Raw genomic sequence first — 26851 nt, forward strand, 5'->3', positions numbered from 1 at the left:
AGGCACTGGCGAGGCACAGGCGAGGCACAGGCGGGGCACAGGCGAGGCACTGGCGAGGCACTGGCGAGGCACAGGCGGGGCACAGGCGAGACACTGGCGAGGCACAGGCGAGACACTGGCGAGGCACAGGCGAGACACTGGCGAGGCACAGGCGAGGCACAGAGGCGAGGCACAGGCGAGGCACAGAGGCGAGGCACAGGCGAGGCACAGAGGCGAGGCACAGGCGAGGCACAGAGGCGAGGCACAGGCGAGGCACAGAGGCGAGGCACAGAGGCGAGGCACAGGCGAGGCACACAGGCGAGGCACAGAGGCGAGGCACAGAGGCGAGGCACAGAGGCGAGGCACAGGCGAGGCACAGAGGCGAGGCACAGGCGAGGCGCACTGGCGAGGCACAGAGGCGAGGCACTGGCGAGGCACAGGGGCGAGGCACTGGCGAGGCACTGGCGAGGCACAGAGGCGAGGCACAGGCGAGGCACAGAGGCGAGGCACAGGCGAGGCACTGAGGCGAGGCACAGGCGAGGCACTGAGGCGAGGCACAGGCGAGGCACTGAGGCGAGGCACAGGCGAGGCACTGAGGCGAGGCACAGAGGCGAGGCACAGAGGCGAGGCACAGGGGCGAGGCACAGGCGAGGCACAGGAGCGAGGCACAGGCGAGGCACAGGCGAGGCACAGAGGCGAGGCACAGAGGCGAGGCACTGGCGAGGCACTGGCGAGGCACTGGCGAGGCACAGGCGAGGCACTGGCGAGGCACAGAGGCGAGGCACAGGCGAGGCACTGGCGAGGCACAGAGGCGAGGCACAGGCGAGGCACTGGCGAGGCACTGGCGAGGCACAGGGGCGAGGCACTGGCGAGGCACAGGGGCGAGGCACTGGCGAGGCACAGGGGCGAGGCACTGGCGAGGCACAGGGGCGAGGCACTGGCGAGGCACAGGGGCGAGGCACTGGCGAGGCACTGGCGAGGCACAGGGGCGAGGCACAGGGGCGAGGCACTGGCGAGGCACAGGGGCGAGGCACTGGCGAGGCACTGGCGAGGCACTGGCGAGGCACAGGGGCGAGGCACTGGCGAGGCACTGGCGAGGCACAGGGGCGAGGCACAGGGGCGAGGCACTGAGGCGAGGCACAGGGGCGAGGCACAGGAGCGAGGCACAGGCGAGGCACAGGAGCGAGGCACAGGCGAGGCACAGGCGAGGCACTGGCGAGGCACTGGCGAGGCACTGGCGAGGCACTGGCGAGGCACAGGCGAGGCACTGGCGAGGCACTGGCGAGGCACAGAGGCGAGGCACAGGCGAGGCACTGGCGAGGCACAGAGGCGAGGCACAGGCGAGGCACTGAGGCGAGGCACAGGCGAGGCACTGGCGAGGCACAGGGGCGAGGCACTGGCGAGGCACTGGCGAGGCACTGGCGAGGCACAGGGGCGAGGCACTGGCGAGGCACAGGGGCGAGGCACTGGCGAGGCACAGGGGCGAGGCACTGGCGAGGCACAGGGGCGAGGCACTGGCGAGGCACAGGGGCGAGGCACTGGCGAGGCACAGGGGCGAGGCACTGGCGAGGCACAGGGGCGAGGCACTGGCGAGGCACAGGGGCGAGGCACTGGCGAGGCACAGGGGCGAGGCACTGGCGAGGCACAGGGGCGAGGCACAGGGGCGAGGCACAGGGGCGAGGCACTGGCGAGGCACAGAGGCGAGGCACAGGGGCGAGGCACAGAGGCGAGGCACAGGCGAGGCACTGAGGCGAGGCACTGAGGCGAGGCACAGAGGCGAGGCACAGGCGAGGCACTGAGGCGAGGCACTGAGGCGAGGCACTGAGGCGAGGCACAGGCGAGGCACTGGCGAGGCACTGAGGCGAGGCACAGGCGAGGCACTGGCGAGGCACAGAGGCGAGGCACAGAGGCGAGGCACAGGGGCGAGGCACAGGAGCGAGGCACAGGCGAGGCACTGGCGAGGCACTGGCGAGGCACTGGCGAGGCACTGGCGAGGCACAGAGGCGAGGCACTGGCGAGGCACAGAGGCGAGGCACAGGCGAGGCACTGGCGAGGCACTGGCGAGGCACAGGCGAGGCACAGAGGCGAGGCACTGGCGAGGCACAGGGGCGAGGCACAGAGGCGAGGCACAGAGGCGAGGCACAGAGGCGAGGCACAGAGGCGAGGCACAGGCGAGGCACTGAGGCGAGGCACAGGCGAGGCACTGAGGCGAGGCACAGGCGAGGCACTGAGGCGAGGCACAGGCGAGGCACTGAGGCGAGGCACAGGCGAGGCACTGAGGCGAGGCACAGGCGAGGCACTGGCGAGGCACAGGGGCGAGGCACAGGGGCGAGGCACAGGGGCGAGGCACAGGGGAGGCACAGGGGAGGCACAGGCGAGGCACAGGCGAGGCACTGGCGAGGCACTGGCGAGGCACTGGCGAGGCACAGAGGCGAGGCACTGGCGAGGCACAGAGGCGAGGCACAGGCGAGGCACTGGCGAGGCACAGAGGCGAGGCACAGAGGCGAGGCACAGGCGAGGCACTGGCGAGGCACAGGCGAGGCACAGGCGAGGCACAGAGGCGAGGCACTGGCGAGGCACAGGGGCGAGGCACAGAGGCGAGGCACAGAGGCGAGGCACAGAGGCGAGGCACAGGCGAGGCACAGGCGAGGCACTGGCACTGTGCTTCTCCTGTGCTTCGCCTGTGCTTCTCCTGTGCTTCGCCTGTGCTTCGCCTGTGCTTCTCCTGTGCTTCTCCTGTGCTTCGCCTGTGCTTCTCCTGTGCTTCGCCTGTGCTTCTCCTGTGCTTCTCCTGTGCTTCTCCTGTGCTTCTCCTGTGCTTCCCCCGTGCTTCCCCCGTGCTTCTCCTGTGCTTCTCCTGTGCTTCGCCTGTGCTTCTCCTGTGCTTCCCCCGTGCTTCCCCCGTGCTTCCCCCGTGCTTCTCCTGTGCTTCGCCTGTGCTTCTCCTGTGCTTCTCCTGTGCTTCTCCTGTGCTTCCCCCGTGCTTCTCCCGTGCTTCTCCCGTGCTTCTCCCGTGCTTCTCCTGTGCTTCTCCTGTGCTTCTCCTGTGCTTCGCCTGTGCTTCTCCTGTGCTTCCCCCGTGCGCTTCTCCTGTGCTTCGCCTGTGCTTCTCCTGTGCTTCTCCTGTGCTTCGCCTGTGCTTCTCCTGTGCTTTGCCTGTGCTTCTCCTGTGCTTCGCCTGTGCTTCTCCTGTGCTTCCCCCTAATATAGTCAATATCTGCCTAGGAAATCTCCTGCATCAGAGTTCAGGGACGGACGGCTTGTGGAAGAGTTCAGCACAGCGGTCTTGATCGCTTGGGTCCACTAACCCCAGTCTGTTGCAGATGGCATGTGTCTGCCTCGAGTGCTCGTCCCCAACAGTGTCCTCATCGGTACGCTGCTCTTCTGAGGAGGGCTAGTGTTCTCGTGCCGCCGCTGTCGATGATGAACGGCTGGAGCGCACTGAGGGTTTTCTGTTAGAGCGGTGTCGTGTTCGCTAAGTTCATACCTAAAGATTTTACAACGGAAATGAATCAGTTAAAAACGTACTCGGGCTGGACAGTGATTTCCTCTTAGAGCCGCTGTACGGCCAAAACAATCTGTTTCAATCTCAGTCCTATTGTCACTGTAAAGCTGCTTTTAATCGATCTACACTGTGAAAAGCGTATGTGAAAAAGTGAGCATGATTTCGCCTGGACGATTAGTGGATTAAAGCTCGTTAATGATCTGATTATGAAGATGATCTGATAGAATATGAGTGAGGAAATGGTGCCATGCGTGTGTTTCGTCTGTTTTTATGAACAGATTTACCCTTCAAATTCATATTACTGTAATGCATGGTTTTAGTTATAATATATAGTTTATATATGTATGTGTATCTTTATATCATGTTAATTAGTGATGCACTGACCGAATTTTTTTTTTACCAAATATGAAAATGAAGTTTGTCTAGTTGAATTTGTGTGAGTGTATTCAGTTATACACTGTTCAACATACACTCATCTGCATACACTGAGAGCCACGCCCACATCTCAACAGCCAATCAACAGATACACAGAACCAAGCCCCGCCCCACACTCGTTCTCTAAACCGTTACACTAGGAAAGATCTGCTAGCTTCATCACGGCTCCAGCAGTGTTACGCTGTTAAACAGCCTTTATTTTACTACAGTGAACAAGTAACCAGATGTTTATTTTTAATTTCCCCAGTTTTGATGATTTCTGTGCAGCATTAGTGTGTTCACACTGAGTGTGTGTGCAGCATTAGTGTGTTCACACTGAGTGTGTGTGCAGCATTAGTGTGTGTGCAGCATTAGTGTGTTCACACTGAGTGTGTGTGCAGCATTAGTGTGTTCACACTGAGTTTGTGCTTCTGTAGTTCAGACAGGCCGTCTATAAACAGACCATGAAGCTCTTCGCTGAGCTGGAGATCAAGAGGAAAGAGAGGGAAGCAAAAGACATGCATGAACGGTAAAACACACACTGACACACACACACACACACACACACACACACACTGATACACACACACATGTCTGGTTCACTATCTTTGTGGGGACTCTCCATAGACTTAATGGTTTTTATACAGTACAAACTGTATATTCTGTCCCCTTACACTAACCCTACCCCTAAACCTACCCATCACACACACACACACACACACTAACCCTACCCATCACACACACACACACACACTAACCCTACCCCTAAACCTACCCATCACACACACACACTAACCCTACCCCTAAACCTACCCATCACACACACACACACACACTAACCCTACCCCTAAACCTACCCATCACACACACACACACACACACACACACTAACCCTACCCCTAAACCTACCCATCACAGAACACTTTCTGCATTTTTACATTTTCAAAAAAATATAATTTAGTATGTTTATTTACCCATTCCCCTCATGGACCGCTGGCTGGCTGGTCCCCACAATGGAGGTGATCTCAGGTTTTACTATCCTTGTGGGGACATTTGGTTCCCACAATGTAATATAAATCAAACGCACACTGACACACACACACACACACACACTGACACACACACACACACACACACACACTGACAGACACACACAGACTCACACACACACACACACACACACACTGACTCACACACACACACACACTGACTCACACACACACACTGACTCACACACACACACACACACACCTTTGAATGACCTGATGTGAATATGAGTGAGTGTTTCTGTGACCGCAGGAAGAGACAGAGAGAAGAGGAGATCGAGACGCAGGAGAAGGCCAAGAGAGAGCGAGAGTGGCAGAAGAACTTCGAGGTTCGACAGTTCAGTGGTTCTCCAGACGGGTGCGCGACGCTGGTGTTTCATCACGCGTGTGTGTGTGTGTGTGTGTGCAGGAGACGCGTGACGGGCGAGTGGACAGCTGGAGGAACTTCCAGGCCAAAGGAAAGACTAAGAAAGAGAAGAAGAACCGCACGTTCCTGAAGCCGCCCAAAGTGAAGATGGAGCAGCGCGAGTGATGGTCACATGACCCTCACATGATCACATGACCCTGTACATATCCACGTCCTCGAGGAGTGTGTGTTTGCATCGTCTTCATGTCGTACATAGAGACAAACATCCACCGTTCTTCTTCTTTTATTCATGCTGTTTCTCTTCTACAAATAAACGTTTGTTTGTAGATTTTGTTGTAGTTTTTATATTGTAAACAATTAAAACATTGTTTTGTCCGACTGTGCGAGTGTGTGTTGTGTTGTTCCACTGATCGTGTGTGTGTGAGAGGAAGAAGCTTAATATTAATCTGGAGTCGCTGTTTCACAAGTGTACTAGAACAAGAGTGAGTGTGTGTTAATCATTCTCACCGCTAACACACACACAACACCATACTGACATGCACACTCTTAAACACACACACAACACCATACTGACACACACACTCTAACACACAACACCATACTGACACACACACTCAACACCATACTGACACACACACTCAACACACACAACACCATACTGACATACACACTCTTAAACACACACAACACCATACTGACACACACACTCTAACACACAACACCATACTGACACACTCAACACACACAACACCATACTGACATACACACTCTTAAACACACACAACACCATACTGACATACACACTCTTAAACACACACAACACCATACTGACATACACACTCTTAAACACACACAACACCATACTGACACACAACACCATACTGACACACACTCAACACACACAATACCATACTGACATACACACTCTTAAACACACACACAACGCCATACTGACATACACACTCTTAAACACACACACAACACCATACTGACATACACACTCTTAAACACACACACAACACCATACTGACACACACACTCTAAAACACACACACACAACACCATACTGACACACACACTTAAACACACACAACACCATACTGACACACACACTTAAACACACACAACACCATACTGACACACACACTTAAACACACACAACACCATACTGACACACACACTCTTAAAACTTCATTTCAAGGTATCATTGTTACAGTGTAATAATATATTTAAGCGCTGAGTAATAATGATTAACCACATGTTCTTACTCTAGGGGTAGGGTAGGGGTAGGGTTAGGGTAGGGTTAGGCTTTGGTTGGGGGTTAGTTGCATGTAATGATGGATAATTTACTGTTATTACTACGGTAAGTACATGTAACATATGTAACAAGGTCACTGTAAAATAAAGTGTTACCCGAGTTTCCTAGTTGGAAACTTAATAGTAAAATATTCCTAGTTGTGCTGAACTTTAAACATGAGGAGAAAGAGTGTGTTTTACACACAGTGATGCTTCCTTCGTTTCCTAGTCGAACATGAACACCCTCTGAAGTCATATTTACTCCTGGGAAACTCAGAGATAGTTCAGATCCCCGAGTCTCTGGGCGAGAGATGATCTCTGAGTGACTCATTAGTTCATTAGTTTCCCCACACCGGCTCGACTCGGCATTACATTAGTGCATATTTACACATATGAATAATCATTTGAAGCATGTTGTGTTTATGCACAGTGATGATACAGTCACATGCTTCTAGAATTATCGTAAATATACGTTTTCTAGTCTGAGTTTCCAAGTTAAAAATTTCATGGTAGAAAATTCCTAGTCGGAAATATGCAAGAAAATCTGTAACACATTTTTAACACTACAAAAAAATATTAAGTTTCAGTGTCTTAATTAAACAATTTTATTATAATTACATTAAATGTGACATCAGTGTAGTCTTAGTTCACAGCACTGAAGTGTCAGTCTTAGCCGAAAGCTGAACGCTGCTTTGTGCTTCTTTATAAACGTCTCCAACTCTTAGAGAAGTCCTACTTTACCAATCATTATCTGACACTTCAGTCAAAGCTTAACCCTATTCTTAGAGCATTTCTGAGAGGTTTATACATACAGGCCCTGGTGTTCCAGTCTCATCATGAGCAGTGTTGGGGTGACGCATCACAAGTGCATCACGTGATCACATTACTTTTAATGTTACGAGTAAAGTGATGTATTACAAGTAACGTGCATCACGTAATCACATTACTTTTTAAAGTATTTTCAGTAATTAAATATCAGTCATGGAGTTAATCCTGATTAAAATAAATATTGTGACTGCTATTGGAATTATCATAAATGAGTTTCCTAGTCGGAAAGTCAACACTAACACCCTCTGGAGATGTGTTTACACCGGCTGAGCTTTAGACGTGGCGTAGGGAGAACCATCCCTGTTCTCACGGCTTTCTAGTGGAGATGTCCTACTTCCCACTTCTGAAGTCGTGATTATGAGCCTGTTGCGTTCAAGTGCTTAGTATGTGTACTGTATGTTTTATACACAGTCCTGCGTCCTTCATGTGCTGTTGGAGTTATCGTAAATACGAGTTTCCAACTTGGACATTTCCTAGTGTAAGTTCATACACATACATTTTTAACTTGTCCCTGTCTTCAAATGACTTACCAGATGTTTGGAAATCAGCCCATGTGCTGCCCCTGCTGAAAGGGGGGGACCCCTCCATTCTCGATAATTATCGCCCAATCTCCAAATTGTCTGTACTTGCAAAGGTCCTAGAGTCTTTAGTAAATACCCAACTTAAGGGCTTCCTGCAAAATCATCAGATACTTTGCCCGGAACAGTCAGGCTTTAGGGCCAAGCATAGCACCATTACTGCAGCTACCAAGGTGCTTAATGACATCATCGGTGACCTTGACCATAAGATGAGCTGTGCTGCCCTGTTCATCGACTTGTCAAAGGCCTTTGACACAGTAGATCATTGTATCCTGCTCAAGAGGCTCCGGGGCATTGGCTTGGGCACTAAGGCAGTTGATTGGTTCAGAAACTATCTTGCCAACAGAACACAGACTGTAGTTGTCGATGGGCATAGTTCTGCCCCACTGGGGGTCCGGCGAGGTGTCCCTCAAGGGTCTATCCTTGGTCCGGTCCTATTTACCATTTACATTAACACCATTGCCTCTGTAGCAGATAATGGCAAAATACACCTCTATGCAGACGATACAGTATTATATTGTTCCGCCCCCACTCTAGCTCAAGCTTATTAATCACTACAGCAGTCTTTTAATTTATTACAGACCATCTTCATTGAACTTAGGCTGGTATTAAACGTTGGTAAAACTAAAGTGATGCAGTTCACAAAGTCTCGCACTGTACCCGCATCAACCGCCCTAGCCATTTCCACACTAGATGGGAAGTGTGTTGAAAATGTTTCATCTTATAAATATCTCGGTCTGTGGATTGATGAAAAGCTAACCTTCAAAGTTCATATTGAAAAATTAGTGAGAAAACTGAGAGTAAAACTCGGCTTTTATTTTAGAAATAAATCCTGTTTTACTCTCCAAGCTAGGAGGAAATTGATCAGTGCCACTTTCTTACCAGTCTTGGACTATGGGGATGTTATTTATATGCACGCTGCCTCTACCACGCTGTATATACTTGACACAGTCTACCATGGTGCATTACGGTTCATTACTAATGCCAAGTCACGCACTCATCACTGTCGTCTTTATGAGGCAACTGGCTTTAGCTCTTTAGGTCTGCGTAGATGGTTCCATTGGCACATTTTTATTTTTAAAACTATTAATGGTAATTTACCCAGCTATCTTACTAGTTTGTTGACCAGGAATCATTACCTTTACAATCTCCGCTCCGTTGACATTCTGGCTCTAAATATCCCGCGTGTAACAACTGAATTTGGTAAGACTGCTTTTAGTTATGCTGCTCCTTGGTGTTGGAATTTACTCCAAAAAGTTTTGAAGCTTTCGTTTCTTATCCCTCTTGAACATTTTAAACAATTACTTAAACAATCCAAATTTGAACAATGCACATGTTTTCAATGAGCCTTTTATGTTATTTTACATTGTTTTATATGTACTGTAGATCAGTTTGTTTTTTTTAGTTTTTTTGTCTGTTTTGTGATTCTGTGTAACTTGTGTAATTGTTGCCCCAGGGCTCCCTTGTAAAAGAGATTTGACTATCTCAATGGAACATCACCTGGTAAAATAAAGGATAAATAAAAAATAAAAAATAATTATGACTTGAGAGGGCGATCATGTCCAATTTTCGATTAGGAATTTCCTACTAGGAAACTCGTTTTTATGATAATTCCGATTGCAGGTGAAAGATAATTAATAATAATGACATATTTAATCAGTTATAACTTTCTCAGGTCTCATTTAAATGAGCAGAGAATAAATATCAGTTATTGAGTTAATCCTGATTAAAACAAATATTGTGACTCTTTCATAGGGTTGGGTATTGGTTGGGTTTTATCCGATACCAGTACCTACTCGGTATTTTTCAAACGGTTTCGGTGCTTAAACGGTTCTTGAAATGGTACTTAAGAAAACTAAACCACACACTTTATCAAAAAAAATAATACCTATGTATGTGTGTGTGTGTGTGTGTGTGATTTTCTGAAAAAGATTTTCTGATTTCTGATTTAATGAAAAATTTTGCCGTTTAAAAGGCTACTGATTTAGCCGAAAACACTTAAGTTAAGATCAAAATTTTGTCTCCTCATATTATGACTTTTACAAAACAGAGAAATATCTGACACTGAGCAGAAATATTTAACACACACAGTATAGCCTCATATACTTGATATTGATATACTTCATATTTGATATGCAAGATTTGCAGTTGGCATTAAAATACTAGACTAACCCGAAGAGGAACACTGGCAGCTGAACTTGAACTTTACTCAAGCGTGTCAGAGGTTTTAGGTTCTAATCCGCATTCGTAGTTTTTTTATTTTTTTATTTTTTTATACCGATTCTGCTCATCAGTGGTTGTATATCAAGCAGGGACACTTTGTTTCCATTATATTTTGTGAGACTTATATTTTTCAAACTTCATTCACGCACATATGAAACCCTTGCATACATATAGCCTACTATGTATAGGTATCACACATACATGTATACTACTGAATGCTCAAACTAATACATATGAAATGCACAACGTCACAACTAAAGTCGCTCACGCACACACACGCAAACTCTACACACACGAGACGCGCAGAACTCTCCGCGCACATACTCATCTGAGACGCGAGCACACACACACAAACTCTCCGCGCACATAATCATAGACGGCGCCTCATCAATAGATCGATCTCCGCAACGTATTGAAGCGCGTGTCCGAGTGCAGTGCGGTGTGCGCGAGCCACAAGAGAAAACACTGTATCCGCGCCACTGATCGCAGCGGCAACGAGCACTTTGATCACTTGATTTAAAAAACACATTTCTGCGCTAGATTGTCTCTTATTTAACAAACAAACTAAATGAATGCTCTGCTGGTTAACCGGAGATGTTTTATTATTGGATCATTCGTGCCGCGAGATGTTTTATAGGGGGCGGTAAAAAAACGTCAGGCACCGAAAGTTTCGTTTTTATTCGGTCTCGTTACTACCGTTTACGTCGGAACCGGTTCCCTATTGGAACCGGGTTTCGGTACCCAACCCTACTCTTTCAGTAAAGTGGTGATTATAAGCAGAATCCTGACGGCCAGCAGAACGATCTAACCATAACCCTAAGCCTAACCCTAACCCTAACCATAACCCTACACCTAACCCTAACCCTACACCTAACCATAACCATAAGCCTAACCTCTCCTGAGAGTCATGTTGAAGAACACTGTTAAGACGAGCAAGACTATAACGGCCTCATAATCACTGAAGAAAAATGTTGCCTTTACATTCACATAACCAAGAAAAAACGTTAACATTATTGATTTTCATCATTTCATTTATAAAAGTTATTGCTGAACTTTCCTGGATCATATTTTCCCAGAGAACAACACAAACAAAGCTAGTCTAACAACATCAGTGAATGAGAGCAAGCTCAGCGTACGATGAGCCGATCATCTTGATGTCCTCGACTTCATTCCTTTTACAGCCGTTCTAATTTCTCTTGCTTTTATTTTCTGCTTATTCTCTGTGTAAAAGCACTTTGGATTGCCCTAGTGTATGAAATGTGCTGTATAAATAAACCTGCCTTGCCTTCAAGATACACTGCAACAATGTTCTTACTAAGGGTTTTCCATTACTAATATCTAAAAATGCTTAAATCAAGACATTTACTTTAGAAGGGAAACTTGACTTATTAACTCTCTGGCAACGAGTCAGGAAGAGAATCTTTGACTTTCACTTGCATAAAACGTTTTTCTTGTTATAAGCATCAATTTGCTTATTTTTGATATTTCTTTTTATAAAAATGAATATCTTCAGTCATTTTGCTTCTTCTCCAGTAAATGTATCTTGATTTAAGAATATTAGGATATTTAATGTGGAAAGTGAGACGGAAACACTGAGGAAGAGCCTCATTATGATTCCCTCAGCTGGTGTTACAGTAGCGGTGTAACGGTGTAGTGAAACACACTGAAGATCGAGAAATAATATTATTATAAACGCAGGAGATCATTAGAACAGCAGAACATCAAGACCGTGACCGTCTGAAGTCTCAGGAATCTCAGCTCTGTCTCCGGCCTGAGAGCAAAAAGTTAAACGGTTCCTTCACCCAAAGAAACGTAATTCACACCATGACTTTCTTACGTCTGTAGATGTGGGAGATGTTCACACACACACACACACACACACACATACACACACACACACACACACACACACACACACACACACACGTAGACTTTATATCAGTGTCTCATCCTGACCCCAAGCCCTTTTTATTTTTCCTTTTTAATGCAATTGTTTTGTAATTATTTTAATTTTATTTACCTTTAAATTACTAGATTTGATCAATAAATAATAAATGGTAATTTAAGCACATTCTTTCAACTTAAATTCAAAATAACTCACAATTTCATGCATAACCCCTGTAACTCAGCTCTACATATATTACACTGGGTGTCTTTGACCTCTTGTGGATAATAATAATATAAGATGATATTTCATGACTCTAGATGAGCTTATATCTCTATATGGAGCAAACGAGCTGTTCCTCTGGGTCCTAAAGCCAGTTCCCTTCAGTGTGCATCAGATACACATGTAGACATTATAAACACATGTTTTTTTGGTAAAGTTTTAGAGTTTTTAGTTTGAATTTTGAGCATTTTTAGGTTCTTCTATGTGAACTGAAGCATTCCTCACATTCCATTCATTCCTAAGGGGGCAAATTGAGCCAATTTGTTACTTTTCAAATTTCAACCACAAAACTTTCAAAACAAAAAAATTGTGTATTCGCGGTTCAAGTGCGACAAAAGTACTGGTACTGGGACCCTCTGATGAACACTCAATGTTTAACATAAAAAAAAAAAATAAAAAAAAAATTCGGGTCTAGATAAAAGGGAAGGATGGGTTTAAACAACCAGATCAACCAATCACAGACGTCTGCGAGACCGATGACACGGCTCCGATTCGTAATGATCTGCTATTATGATTCAGCTTTCACAGTCGGACACTGAATCTAGTGAATCTAACAGAACGAAGCTTCATATGAAATATATTACAGCAATGACATCTCACAAACAAACAATAAATCCGACTGTGCTTTATTGGATTCCAGAGGCGGTGTGTGTGCGTGTGTGTGTGTGTGTGCGTGTGTGTGTGTGTGTGTGTGTGTGTGTGTGTGTGTGTGTGTGTGTGTGTGTGTGAAGAGCGTTAGCGTTTACTGACACGACAGAACAGAAACACAGAAGGCAAACACACCAGTTTAAACACAGCAGAAGTGTGTACAACAGTTCAACAGTGTTTCTGTTCATATGATATCACGTCTGTAGCAGATGAAGTGTATATTCGGCACCTCGTGGTTCTGCATCTCTTCCCACTGTTCGGAAATATAGGCTACATGTCCAATATAAAAAGACGAAATTTGATCCCATTATAAAATGTAGTAAAATATGGCATGTACAGATCTGCAGAAAAAAGTGTGTGTGCAGAACCTTTTAAAAGCACAGATACTCCAGCTTCGGCACACAGAAGTTTCCTGTGTGTTTTTAGAATCCAAAACACACGCACGCACGCACACACACACACACACGCACACGCACACACATCAGCGGTTCCTGACGCTCCTCCACGGTTCTCCAGAGAAACACTAGCGACCCGTCTCTCACCTGTGGAGGGAAAAGCATAATTAAAAAAAAAAAAAAATCACCCGATAATCTTAAACTGAAATACACACACACATACACGCTGTACACACACATATACACGCTGTACACATACACGCTGTACACACACATATACACGCTGTACACACACACTTCATCATGAAAAGTCACATTTACAGACACACAAAGTGATGCTTTAAAATGCATACTTCACTAAAGTCAGACCTCTGGTCATTGCTTTCAGTTATTAAGAGTGTTTTATTCAGAGGAATGTTACAGGCTCAGAGTTCAGTCATTTGGGCATTAATGTCAACCACCATAGAAAATAATTTAAACATTAAAATGCATGTTTCAAAAATATAGCATAATAAAACTGAAACATCTAATGAAAATAACTCAATCCGCGTGCATGTGTAAAAGTTCTTCGTCTGCAGAACACAGAAGATGATGTGTTGAAGACACACACTCTAATCTGCCCATTGACTTCCATTATATGGATGAAAGAACAACACACACATTTCTCAAACGCTGGTCCATTACGAGTGTATTAAAGAGACCAGTGTATGTTCTGTGCTAATCTCCATAATGCTGCTAACCCTATCAGCACAGCTTAAGCTGTAAAGGGGTCATAAACTGCCTTTTTTATTATTCGTGCTGTTCTCTGAGCTCCACTTCTAGATGAAGAGGGTTTTTATAGAATAATAATGATATTATTATCAGTAATGGGCTATTTCTGTCCTGGTGACCCCCTCACCGAAACACATGGTCTGAGCCGGCGGGGGGGATTGCAGACTCGGAAGTAAACGCCCACTGCTGTGATTGGCCAACCGTTCTGCATATGTAAAAATGTTCAAAGCCCCGCCAGTACACGTGTGGGATTGTTTTTAAATCTTCCGATGTTGAGAAATGGCAGGCGGTGAAATTCAGCCATACAGGTTAACAACGCACACATACTCAGTCCAGGTCAAACATGTCCTCAGTCCTGCATGACATGCACGAATCGATGGGCGGGGCTAGATAAGCAGTGATGTAGAATCGGTGGGCGGGGCTAGATAAGCAGTGATGTAGAATCGGTGGGCGGGGCTAGATAAGCAGTGATGTAGAATCGGTGGGCGGGGCTAGATAAGCAGTGATGTAGGTGGGCGGGGTCAGATAAGCAGTGATGTAGGTGGGCGGGGCTAGATAAGCAGTGATGTAGAATCGGTGGGCGGGGCTAGATAAGCAGTGATGTAGGTGGGCGGGGCTAGATAAGCAGTGATGTAGAAGCAGGCGCTAGTCTTCTGCAGAGGAGGTATTTCGTTCAGAGGGATTGGCTTCAATATAAGCTGTTTTTAGACTAACAAGAACGTTTTGAGTTCTGAAACTTACAGGATGTTTTACAGTACAATGACCTCTTATATACAGTATTAAAAGATCAAAGAAATTTTGATTTCTCATTTCATGACTCCTTTAAGTGTGGTCTCCGTTTGGGGTGCACACTCATGGTCTTGGGGTCTCCAGGGATCTTTTTTTTTAACAAATGTAATTTTACTCTGTTTATTTATGTTTTTACTCCACCTTTGTGCAGTTTTTGGAGGATTTATGATATATTTTTAAATCAAAACCAGCTTTTTTAATGTAAAATTCACTTTATAAACAACCCAAATTTCTAAATTTCATTTCATCATCATTTTACATGGTGTAGTGTAAAATTGTTGCCCATTTTTTGGAAAATGTAGTTTTAACCACTAGATGGCTATAGAGCTCCACTATATGCTATTTGACTAACTGAAAGATATCTTTTCACAAGTTTTTCCAGTTGGATTCATATCTAAATATTATTAAATCACAATTATAACAATAAAAATGACTTTGCCAAAGTGTAGCATTTTTTGTACTGAAATGTTTTTTTCAATAATAATGTTACATTATGATTAGAATCAAGCCTGAAAAAGATACAAGTTTTTAGAGTTTATCATTTATTTCAATCTTCTTTTTTCATATAATTGTACAAATGTAATCTACACTTCAGTTACTAACTGTAACAGAACAGATATGTACAGTTATATTATATATTGAGTACAAATGCATGACATGAACATCAAAATGCAATGAACAGGACAAATAACTGCAAACAGCATAACAAATGAGCAAATAAATCAGTAACTTTTGTTTTGTCTCTTTCTCTCTCCCTCTCTCTCTGTGTGTGTGTGTGAGTGAGTGAGTGAGTGTTCACATTGTCAATGTGTCAGTGTCACCAAATTTCTTTTTTTGTGATGGTTCCACATTTTGGACTATTTTATGTGACAAATTATAAGAGAGCAGTTTTTATAGTCTCACAAATGTATTCCTGTGTGTGTGTGTGTGTGTGTGTGTGTGTGTGTGTGTGTGTGTGTCTGTGTGCGTGTGAGCATGATCATTTTGCATTGTGAATGTTTTTAGCATTGTTAGAATTGTGCCACTTAAAACAGATATCATTACAAAAAAAAAAAAAAAATTGTAGATCTAGAAAGGGTTGAGAGCTGTGCAAAGTTTCATGCCATTTGGACAGGGAGAACATTTTAAAAAAATTCAGCAAAAGTCATTTAAAGGTTAAAAAGACCCCGAAGAACACCAGAGGGTTACACTTCTACCATTCTACCATTCTTTCAATACACTTCACCAAAAAACACGACTTTCATGACAACACCAGCACATGCAACAGAGTTCTGCTCATCTTTAAACATACCTTCCATCTTCTAACAGGAGTCTGAAACTCCAAAGTCCTCTCTGCCGTCTCCGAACGCTTCCCCGATGTTCCCTGTGTGCTGAGCGAGTGTGTTGGAGAACCGGTTCTCGATCTCTGGGTTCCCCGTGTGCTGAGCGAGTGTGTTGGAGAACCGGTTCTCGATCTCTGGGCTGCTGGGTTTGATGATCTCTTCTCTGAGTGGTCGATCCTTTGGGCTCGGATAGTCTTCAGCCCGGCAGCCGTTTCGCTCTCCAAACACCTCCTTCCAGTCCAGGACGCAGCTCTGCTGAGCCAGCCGACTGTCTCGGAACCACCGGACGAGTTCTGTGCGGGCCAACCGCGTCTGCATCTCCATACGCCTGAACTCCACAGGCGAAGGCCATCGGCTTTGGACTAACCCATTTTTGACCTGGTTCACAGACTTGCTGTTGGGAGGCACAGGGCTGAAGGTACGAGTCCCGGATCTCTGGGATCCGTTGAGGACCGGCTGTAGGGAATCCCGTCTAGAACCCATGGAGTTCAGCAGGGCTTGTTCCAGATAATCTCGAAGTGCTCTGCGCTCCGAGAACCAGCTCTCGAGTTCCTCTCGGGACAGTCTAGTGGTGATCATGAGGTGCTCGACCTCATTATAGGATGGGAAACTGTTCCTCTGGAAACTCTCCTCTAGAAGCTTGATTTGTCCAGGACTCTTGTCCTTCAGAAGAGGAAATGGAGCAGGAACCGAACCAAATTCAACACACGAGTTCTGGGAATTTGTAGTGTGGTCAAGAAACCAATGCTTAACATCCCCATGTGGGATTTCTTTGTCATTCTGACTACTGAAGCATGGGAGCATTAGTGGTCCTGTAGACTTACACTGAAGGACTGGTGTCGGGGACCGGGAAAGAGTCTGGATGATTGTTGGTCTGTTCACTTGTGCTGGTGAAGGGGACACGGTTACACCATTACCAAAGCAGGATAACTTGTTTTTAGGAATGAAGGCAGAGGCAGAAGAACGATTGTTTATTTGCTGATGAATTAGAGATCTTTTGAGATTGGTGGACACTATGGGTAACAAAGGGAGTCTTTCTTTGGACATCATCTTCTCTTTGGATTGAACCATTGGGAGTTTCCCTTTAGGTGGGACACAATATGCAACAGGTCTCTTCATGTCTGAGGCCACAAAAGAAGCAGGGCTAGATGTTTTAGACTCAGGGAACCCAGGAGAAGAAGCGAGAAGTGGAGGCATGTGCATAACAGGGCGTTTGAGCTCTGAAGCCAAGAGAGGAGTTCCTGAAGAGTGTTTAAGAGTCTGACGGAGAGCTGTAGAAGTGGTGGATAACATATTTGCTGAGCTGTTTGATGCAGGGCTAGTCTGACGAGTTGGTTCAGGTGTAGGTGAAGCCACACAGGTGTGCTGTGGGGTTGGTATACTCCCATTGAACATCTTCTTCCGGGCTTCTTCCACCTCTTCAGGAGTCCAGGTGATGCCCTGCTTCAGGCGTTGGGTGGAGAACCACACCTTGATCTGCTCCTCCGGGAGCCTGGAGACTGAAGTGAGCCAGGAGAACTCTGAGTGCGTCGGGTACGGGAATCTGCTGAAACATGTGATCAGGGTGGGATTGCTGTCCAGGATTGGGTTGTACTTGCTGGTGTGAAGAGGAACTGCGATTGTGGGAGAGTTGCTGAGATTGGGAGGTCGCTGTAGAAGAGGAGTCACATGACACACGGGCTCCGGGATAATGATCGTACCATTTACACTCACAGCCCTGATCTCATCCTTCAACACTGGACTATACAGATCCTTCTCCACCTCGAGTCCTTTCTCCAAAATGCTGTATTTTGGTGTCTTTCCAGTGTCTCCACCTGCTTCCAGAAGGGAACCATCATTCTCGCAATCAATGGTTTGCCTGAACTTGGAACAGCTCTCGTTTGGGTGTTGAACTTTATTATGACATTCAAAGTTGTTGGTACTGAAATTGCAGAAGGTGCAAACACGGACTGGTCCTTCAGACCGATGGAAGTCCTCATGATCTCTGTAGTTGCGGAGGTTACGGGTGTAGAAGGAACCCTTCTCCGATGAAGAAACCCCTTCGGTCTTTTCCTCTTCCTCGTCGTTCAATGCCATCCGGCTTTCGTCTGTTGGAGGCGGAACAGGATCACATCTGTCCAGCGCAGTCTCCTCTGAAACATCCATCTCCACAGAGTCTTCGGGAGTGAAGCTAGTTGTATTGAGCACACAGGGGTTCCTTTGGCTTGACATGATGAGTATGGTGACGACGGGCAGATGATGATCTGGTGAGGGATTTTAATTAGGGACTAAGGGATCAGAGTGAAAACCCAGCATTTGGGCAGGTGAGCTTCAACTGTTAATCTGGGTGTCATGGAGGCTCACCTGAACAAAGAGAAAAGATACAGAAGGACTTTATTAGAAGGTCAGTGACACCAATCAGGTCCTGTAACTGGAAGAGCACAGCACTAGAAATGTCAAAGGCATGTGCTTAATTAATTCCCATGGAACACACATTCTGATGAAATGTTTACCCTGAAAGCACAGTAAGGAGGAGATTTACTAAACAGGGCACATTAGCGTGAGAGCGCAATTCCAGAACTGCGCCGATGGGAGTGTAAAGTTCTGCGATGATCTACTGACGACACACAAATTAAAGAGCACAGACGGAGTCAGATCATTTCCATAATGACCAACACAATCTACCAGTTAGCATCTGGTTAAAGACATGCTTTTTTTGGGCGGTAAATAATGCCGCAAACAACTTGTACATTGATGAGCGCAAACCTTAGTAAATCACCTTGCGTGATTCATTTAAATACTCTCCTCCCATGAATACTGCATCTGAAAGGGAAACTCCTACAAATGCATATGCACTAAGGTCAGCCACAAAAATAACCCTGTCCACGGTTTTTCAGCGCTAGTTTCTCACTGCGTGTCTTTAGTAAATCCTGGCTGTAGTTTTTTAACGCCAAAAGAGGGTTTGTGCTGCTGGCGTTAACTGTTAGCAAATCTGGCCCCAAGTGTCTTGAGTAAAAGTTTTTGTGCAAATGTTTTCTTGATTATCTGAAATAAGAGTTCTCTGGACTATAAAAAGATACTGTAACTTTTCAGAACAGAAAACTCCCTCCCCAGTGAAAAAAGGTTTATTGAAACTAAACAGCAAAAATGTCTCACTGAACTTACTGTTACTCATTTCACATGTGAAGAAGCATTTACATAAAAGTCTTACATGCAGAGCAGCAAAAAACAACCTGTTTAATTCTAAGGCTCAGAGAGAAGGTTATCAAAAAACTCAATTATTTTGGTGCTATATACTGCAATGTGGTACAGACTACAATCAAATAATAAAAACCTCTGACAAACAAAGCAGATGCACACTTTTCAACAGAGAGAAAGAGGAGTTTGCACAGAAGGTTCATGAGTTCACGCATTCCAGAATCAAAGCCAACAACTCGGCAAAGACAGAAGACTTACCAACAGCTTTATCTAGAATCATAGACGAAGAGGAGAAGGAGAAAGAGAAAAGAAAGTGTCTAATCTGCGGGGGAAAGTGAAACAGGTTTGTATTCATTTGTAACCAATCCCAGACGTTTGAGATCTCAAGGCTGGAGGGTCAGTGAGGCGATTCTGGCACGATTCGACTGAGAGTCCAAACACACATGACTACATTCATCACATCAGCAGAAGCACACACACAGAGATCACACTGCACTCACACATAATGACATTTTCATTTCCCCATTATACATGTTATTTCATACTGTATAAATATTTAAAGACGTTAATCATATTAGTGTCCTTTTTTCATCCAACGACATAAGAACTTTATATTTAAGGTCAAATTAATGTCATAGAAAATAATGTTTTAGCATTGTGTGATGTGTTTTTGTGTGTTTTGGGGTTATATATTTATCACATTTTGTTTGTTCATATATTGTGTATAGGTCCCCGAGGAGAATGACCAATTCACAAAATGCATAGCTGATATAAAAAAAATGGGTGACTAGTTATTTCTTACAACTTAATTCTGAAAAAATTATAATGATTATAATGATTGGATTAGACTAGAATACTGTCTAACACTTGATGGCTGCTCTGTCAAGTCCTCGTCGTCGGTTAGGAACCTGGGTGTGGGTGTGTGTGTGTGTGTGCTCTTTGATACCAATCTTTCATTTGAAAGTCACGTGTCTAGTATCTGTAAAACTGCATTTTTCCATCTTAAAAATATGCCATATGCTCTCATTGACAAATGCGGAACAATTAGTTCATGCGTTCATGACCTCAAGGCTAGATTACTGTAATGCTCTACTGGGTGGTTGCCCTGCACGCTTAATAAACAAACTACAGCTGGTCCAAAACGCAGCAGCTCGAGTTCTTACCAGAACCAGGAAGTATGACCATATTAGCCCGGTTCTGTCAACACTGCACTGGCTCGCTATTAAACATCGTATACATTTTAAAATATTGCTGATTACTTACAAAGCACTAAATGGTTTAGCTCCGCAGTGCTTGAGCGAGCTCTTAACGCATTATAGTCCTTCAGGCTATTGCGATCTCAAAATTCCGGCCAGTTGATAATACCTAGAATATCAAAATAGACTGCTGGTGGTAGATCCTTCTCCTATTTAGCACTAAAACTCTGAAACAGTCTTCCTAACATTATCCGGGAAGCAGACACACTCTGTCAGTTCAAAGCTAGACTAAAGACACATCTCTTTGACCTAGCTTTCACATAATACACTATACATTTAATACGTCGCTGAGCAGATTGATTGTGTTCTGCAGAACTAGAAGGAAGCAGATGATGGTCAAATGGAGGAGGGAGTGTGTGTGTGTGTGTGTGTGTGTGTGTGTGTGTGTGTGTGTGTCCGAGCAGCTCTTCCACATCAGGACGCTGGAAGCCGCGTGTGTAATATTAATGCCGGCGCGTGTGGAGGAATCACGTCGCTTCTGCTGGAGGGAAGAAATCGCTTTTCTCTCTCTCTCCTGATTATAAATGTAAAAACATCAAGCCAAGCTTCATTTGCATGTTGTTGTTATGGCAACAGTGAGAGCGTGACAGCCCAGCAACACTGTGTGTTCATTAATTACAGCAGCCTGACAGCGAGCCACACACACGTGTGCAAATGAGAGTAATGACACATTCAGCATCACCACAGCGCTGGACTGTCATTATTAAACTTGCATGAGACTCTGTCGCAGTCTTCAACACACACACACACACACACACACACACACACACACACACACACACACACACACGTCTGGTTCACTATCTTTGTGGGGACTCTCCATAGACGTAATGGTTTTTATACTGTACAAACTGTACAGGTGACTGCCACAGGTGACATCTGACCCTCATACAGGAACTGTATGATCTCTGTTAAAGTCATCATGAAATCAAAATGGACAATTCTTGTTTTTTTTATGGAATATTACAGTGTTTATTGTAAATTACTTAAGGGTGCACATCATTATTGTGTTAATAATCTTGAATCAGAATAAGTTCCTCTTGCAGCATCTCTTCTCTTCTCTGATGACGTGGGCGTGGCAACCTGTCACTCACATGAGATCAGCCAATAGCAAACCTCAACCATACAATCAATTCCCCACAGACACAATCAAGCCCCGCCCACATCTGTTCTTGCTCCTGAAGCGTTTCACTCAGATATACGACACAATATGTTTACATAGTATTTGTTTTATTGTTTGTAATCTTTTTATTGTATAACTGACCGTTTACATACTGTATCTTCACTAATCGTTTGATTTTTTTTTTTACTTACCTTAGCCTAGTATTAGTTTCTGCTTTGGCATCTAAATTGCTATGGAGGATTGTGAAATTTCACTGGTATCAAATATTCTCACAGCAACCTTATATCAGTCACACTCGGGTTGAGGAAGAAGATGAGATGTGGCAAGGGGATCTATTATCAACTTAACTTTAATTAAACAAACACAAGAGACTAGAGTAGTAACGAACGAGTAACAGTGTGTACTCAAACACAACCAACACTAGACGATAAGTGGAGAACTGAAGCTCTTAAATACACAGGAAAACAAAGCCCTATAATCACGTTTGCTAACACTTTATTTCTACTAACTAGAAGTAACAAACTACCAGTCATTAGAGTATTAGTAGACTGATGCTTAATATCTGCTAACTCTTTATTTTGATGCTCCTAGCACCATCATTCGAGACCCGATCACACTAGAGTTGACCACCTCCCAATTTACACATCATTCCCTTCACCCATCCCCACCTAAATTCACCCAAGAATCTATATGGTTTAATGTGAATAATTATCATACAGTATTACACATGTTTGGTATCATTTGAAATGTCTCAGTGCGACTGGTACAAGCGTCTCATTCCCAAAGAAGTAAAACAAAAGGTAATAAGGTTTTTAAGAGTTTAGAGATAACTGGCACACAAAGGAGGGTGGGTCTCCAGGCAAATGGCCTCCTACTCCCAAAAGGTGTCAATGCAAATTCTGCCCCCCGTAAGTCTGGGACGGTGATCAATGCAAATTCCCATTGTTAGCCGGGACTCTCAGCATCATGTATTTCCTAATGTCGGGTTCGATGTTATGTTTAGTATTTGATGTTTTGTATTGATTATGTTTGAATTGATTATGTAATTGGCATGATACATTTACCTGACATAATAAAATGTAAACATCTGATTTTATTCTAATCGACTCTGACATTATTTTCAGGAAAGAGTTAAAAAGAATAGTCATATACTCGCTCACTTTTAATGATGCACAGATATCATGAAAACCTTTTCATTTATGAAGTCAGATGAAATAACGAGAAAATACATATGAGAAAATGTATTTAATTTAATCAAATTACTTTGCCACAAGGAAAGACAGTAACGCGCAGTGACCTTCACCCGCTGACCGGACGCCTCCAACTTACAACTACATGTCAACTATAATAATACTACGATAACAGTCCACTAATACTCTAATGAGAGGTAGTTGACATGTAGTTACAATTTAATGAGTTAGTAGACAGGTAGTTACTTCTAGTCAAGTAGAATGTCCGAAGTGAACTAACAAAATAATGTGTAACACACACACACACACACACACACACACACACACACACACACACACACATTCATAACCCATGGCATTATTTTTTCAAAACATTACAGTGAATTGACTATTCAATACATTCAAAATGTTTTGGGGTTGAAGGACCAGACTAGCAAATATCATTACTTCAATCAAATGTTGAAGTCACATCTTTCATACATTTACATGACACGACACAGATATTAACAATAACATACGATTGTCACGGCGCTGTGCAATCCAAACACAAATGATCAGAATGATGATAATAATAACAGTCTTTAAAACACATGTGAGAATATTAACACAACACATCAAACACTGACGATAACCGACGGTGAACTGAACTAGACACAGGTGGGACTGATCAGTAACCAAGGGAACAAACAATGAGGAGTCCGTAACTACGGAGACGGACACTACACTGAACGAAAACACAATGAAACTTAACATGACCCTGACAATTATTTTTTAATTTGAATAAAAGCAACATTTAGGTAGAAATTCATATTCGATTTAAACTATTAAAATAATAGGCGAATGAGAGGGACATGCACAACTAACGTTTAAAAAAAGATTTCACATTAAAAATCAAGAGTTAATCTATCACCAACATAAGACTAAGTTGAGTTTTCCTGTAAAATGGTTTTGTTTGGGTTGGGTTAGGGGATGTTTTTCATCTGAATATAGAAGCAGAGATGAGGATCGATGACGAACCGTCTGAAAACTGACAGTTTAATCTTCATCTCTATTGTTTCCCGTATTTCTAATTTGGGAAGTTTGTATTTCATCCCTCCTCGTGTTTCTGCCCGCTGAGGATAAAAGCGTCTGCCAAACCAATAAATGCAAATGGAAAACATTTCATATGCAACAATTCCAATCACACACTGTACGGTTTGTGTTTTATAAATACATGAAAGCATCTTGTCCATCTTTAGAGAGGAAGGATTCGCAACAACACATTTTCTTTCAGTCAGACTTCTGAATAAAACACTTAAATAAACAAGATTTCTGATGTTTCATTCAAATTCCTCCATCAGCACAATCTCAGCCAGTTCATTTGTCTTTCTCTACACACACACACACACACACACACACACACACACACACACACACACATCTGAGGGCTCTAATTCCACACTGAGATTCTGTCTAGTAGTGAGGAACAAGTGTCCAGGTGACAGTCTCCAGTGTCAGCCAATAGGAGTGCAGCACTAAGCCCCGCCCCTCCCACACATCCAATCAGATTCACTCCAGCTCAGGAATTCTGTCCGCTGCCAAACTCAATATTGACCTGCGTTCAAAAGCCTTGAGGAATAAAGAGATACGGGCCGAAACACACACTTCTATCTTCAAATCTACTGTTTTACACTTCTGTTGTTTTTATATAAATGGTTTAATTTATATACATCGACACCAAGTGCAATAATAATTTTCAGATTAACTATAAATACACATGGATTCGTGAATCTTAGGTCTTATTTCACCTCAAATTGAATTAATTTAAATAAAAGAAATATATGTATTACACAAAGAATCTTTTTTATGGCAATAAATAATTCCCCCAAATTATCACGATTATTACTCACAATAATCCCATATGGCAAGCAAACCCCGCCCATTAACATGTCATCATCCAATCACAATTAAAACACTGATCAAAGCTGACCGGGGGGTTTGTGAACTTCCTGAACGGAGACGATCCTCCCGGAAGAGAAGCTACTATTACAGTCTCATCATCATCATCATCATCATCATCATCACCTTCATCCCAGTCTGTCTCACCTGTGGAGTCTTTGGAACGAGAGACGAGGTTCAGGGTAAAGTCTCTTCTCTCCTCTAATGTGTTGTAAATCTGAGTGAAACGCTTCAGGAACAAGAACAAATGTGGGCGGGGCTTGATTGTGTCTGTGGGCAATTGATTGGATGATTGGATGGTTGAGGTTTGCTATTGGCTGATCTCATGTGAGTGACAGGTTGCTCCGCCCTCGTCATCAGAGAAGAGATGCTGCAAGAGGAACTTATTCTGATTCAAGATTATTAACACTGATGTGCACCCATAAATAATTTACAATAAACACTGTAATATTCCATAACAAAACAAGAATTGTCCATTTTGATTTCATGGGGACTTTAAAACCATGTTCAGTTTGGGAATAATTAAATTCAAGCCTTTTTTTTTTTACTATTATTCTCATAATTTCATTATTACTGTGATATAAAACAATGTTCAAATGTCAGTATCGTATTTGTATGTCATGGTTCTATATGTTGTAATTGACATAATAAAATGTCACATTGCAAAAACATTATGATGCTCATAAACAGGCTACATTTCTTCATGTTAGATATTATCAACTCTCAACACACTCCAGTTCAGTTTAATATTCTGCTTTTCACAATATTGTTTCAATCTTACAATCATGAAGAATCATGAAGAGTGTGGAGAGGTGAAACAGCTGTTGCCTTGGAAACCCGTGAGCGACACACTGACTGAGATATACTCGTAGATCAACGCAGATGTCATCAAGTCACTTCATGATGATGATGATGATGATGATGATGATGATGATGATGATGATCATTCATTCACTGATGGAATTAAGCTCGTCCAGAACTTCACATGTCACTAATGTTACACAAACTCAACCTTTTCAAACTTCAGCAGCATCTTAAATCAACATCAATCAATCAATCAATCAGAATAATTTATGACAGTAAACTCACTCCACACGACCAAACACAGAAGATCCGAACGAGTGGACACGACTCATACTGCCCGAGTTTGAATCTTTCCTTCAGAAACCCGCTCGGACTCGTTAGTAAAGGCACGGAGAACTTCAGCGCTCGCGATTCATTTCAGCCAGAAACTTCCACCAGTCACGATAACAGGGAACGATAACAGGGAACCGAAGTGAAGAGCCTCACCTTCTGAAACGCGTCGCGGTCCTCCGGAGGAATCTACGGGAGCCGACACATGATCCGGCGCGCGAGGGTTTCATTCAGAGTTTACACCAATGAACATGAGCTATAAATACTCAATACACACACACACACACACACACACAGAGATCAGTCACGTGATGCTGGACTGTATTAATATTCTCTATCCAGACACAACAGCTGGGATCCTTTAATCCAGCGGTGCTTATTAAAACACGACCCTTCATATGTCCTCCTTTCACACTGGGTTTCACATAAACATTTCTGAATATAAAAAAATAAGAATACTATCAGATAAATAAAGCTGAATCTGTTATGGTGTTTTGCCAAAATCTTTCTCCCTCATCCAAACTGAAAGAAATATTACAGATGAATTGAATTTACTTTTAATGTTGTTGTTTTGTTGTTGCAGTAAAACAGGAATTCAAGAGAAGAAAGCAGAGAAATTACTCGAACCTGCATCTCATTACAAACGCTGATCTTAGACCACGCCCCAAATTATTATTCATCACACGGTCACGCTCCAACGCTTAT

General features: G+C 44.0%; 2 protein-coding genes across 3 annotated transcripts in view; one reads left to right on the top strand and one right to left on the bottom strand.

Annotated features, from left to right (window-relative positions):
- The window catches only part of dnajc8 (DnaJ (Hsp40) homolog, subfamily C, member 8), a 9159-nt gene extending 3469 nt beyond the window's left edge, over nt 1-5690 (top strand). Inside the window, exons 7-9 of the mRNA XM_084424245.1 lie at nt 4336-4427; nt 5198-5273; nt 5354-5690. Coding sequence (XP_084280371.1) covers nt 4336-4427; nt 5198-5273; nt 5354-5476 — 291 coding nt within the window. The 3' untranslated portion in view covers nt 5477-5690. The remainder of the gene's footprint in view (nt 1-4335; nt 4428-5197; nt 5274-5353) is intronic.
- A 7737-nt stretch (nt 5691-13427) lies between these two features.
- Nucleotides 13428-26414, bottom strand: zhx2b (zinc fingers and homeoboxes 2b). Of its 2 annotated transcripts, none has more exons than XM_084422841.1 (3): nt 26303-26414; nt 16298-18671; nt 13428-13593 (listed from the first exon to the last, which is right to left on the bottom strand). In XM_084422841.1, exon 2 carries the CDS (start codon nt 18537-18539, stop codon nt 16308-16310), a length of 2232 nt encoding a protein of 743 aa, XP_084278967.1. In that variant the 5' UTR covers nt 18540-18671; nt 26303-26414; the 3' UTR covers nt 13428-13593; nt 16298-16307. The 2 variants fall into 2 exon arrangements, with proteins under 2 accessions (XP_084278967.1, XP_084278968.1); XM_084422842.1 differs by lacking the exon at nt 26303-26414 and adding an exon at nt 19764-19841.
- Between the last annotated feature and the right edge of the window lie 437 nt (nt 26415-26851).

This window comes from Rutilus rutilus, assembly GCF_951802725.1.
Source record: "Rutilus rutilus genome assembly, chromosome: 11".
NCBI classification, from domain to species: Eukaryota; Metazoa; Chordata; class Actinopteri; order Cypriniformes; family Leuciscidae; genus Rutilus; species Rutilus rutilus.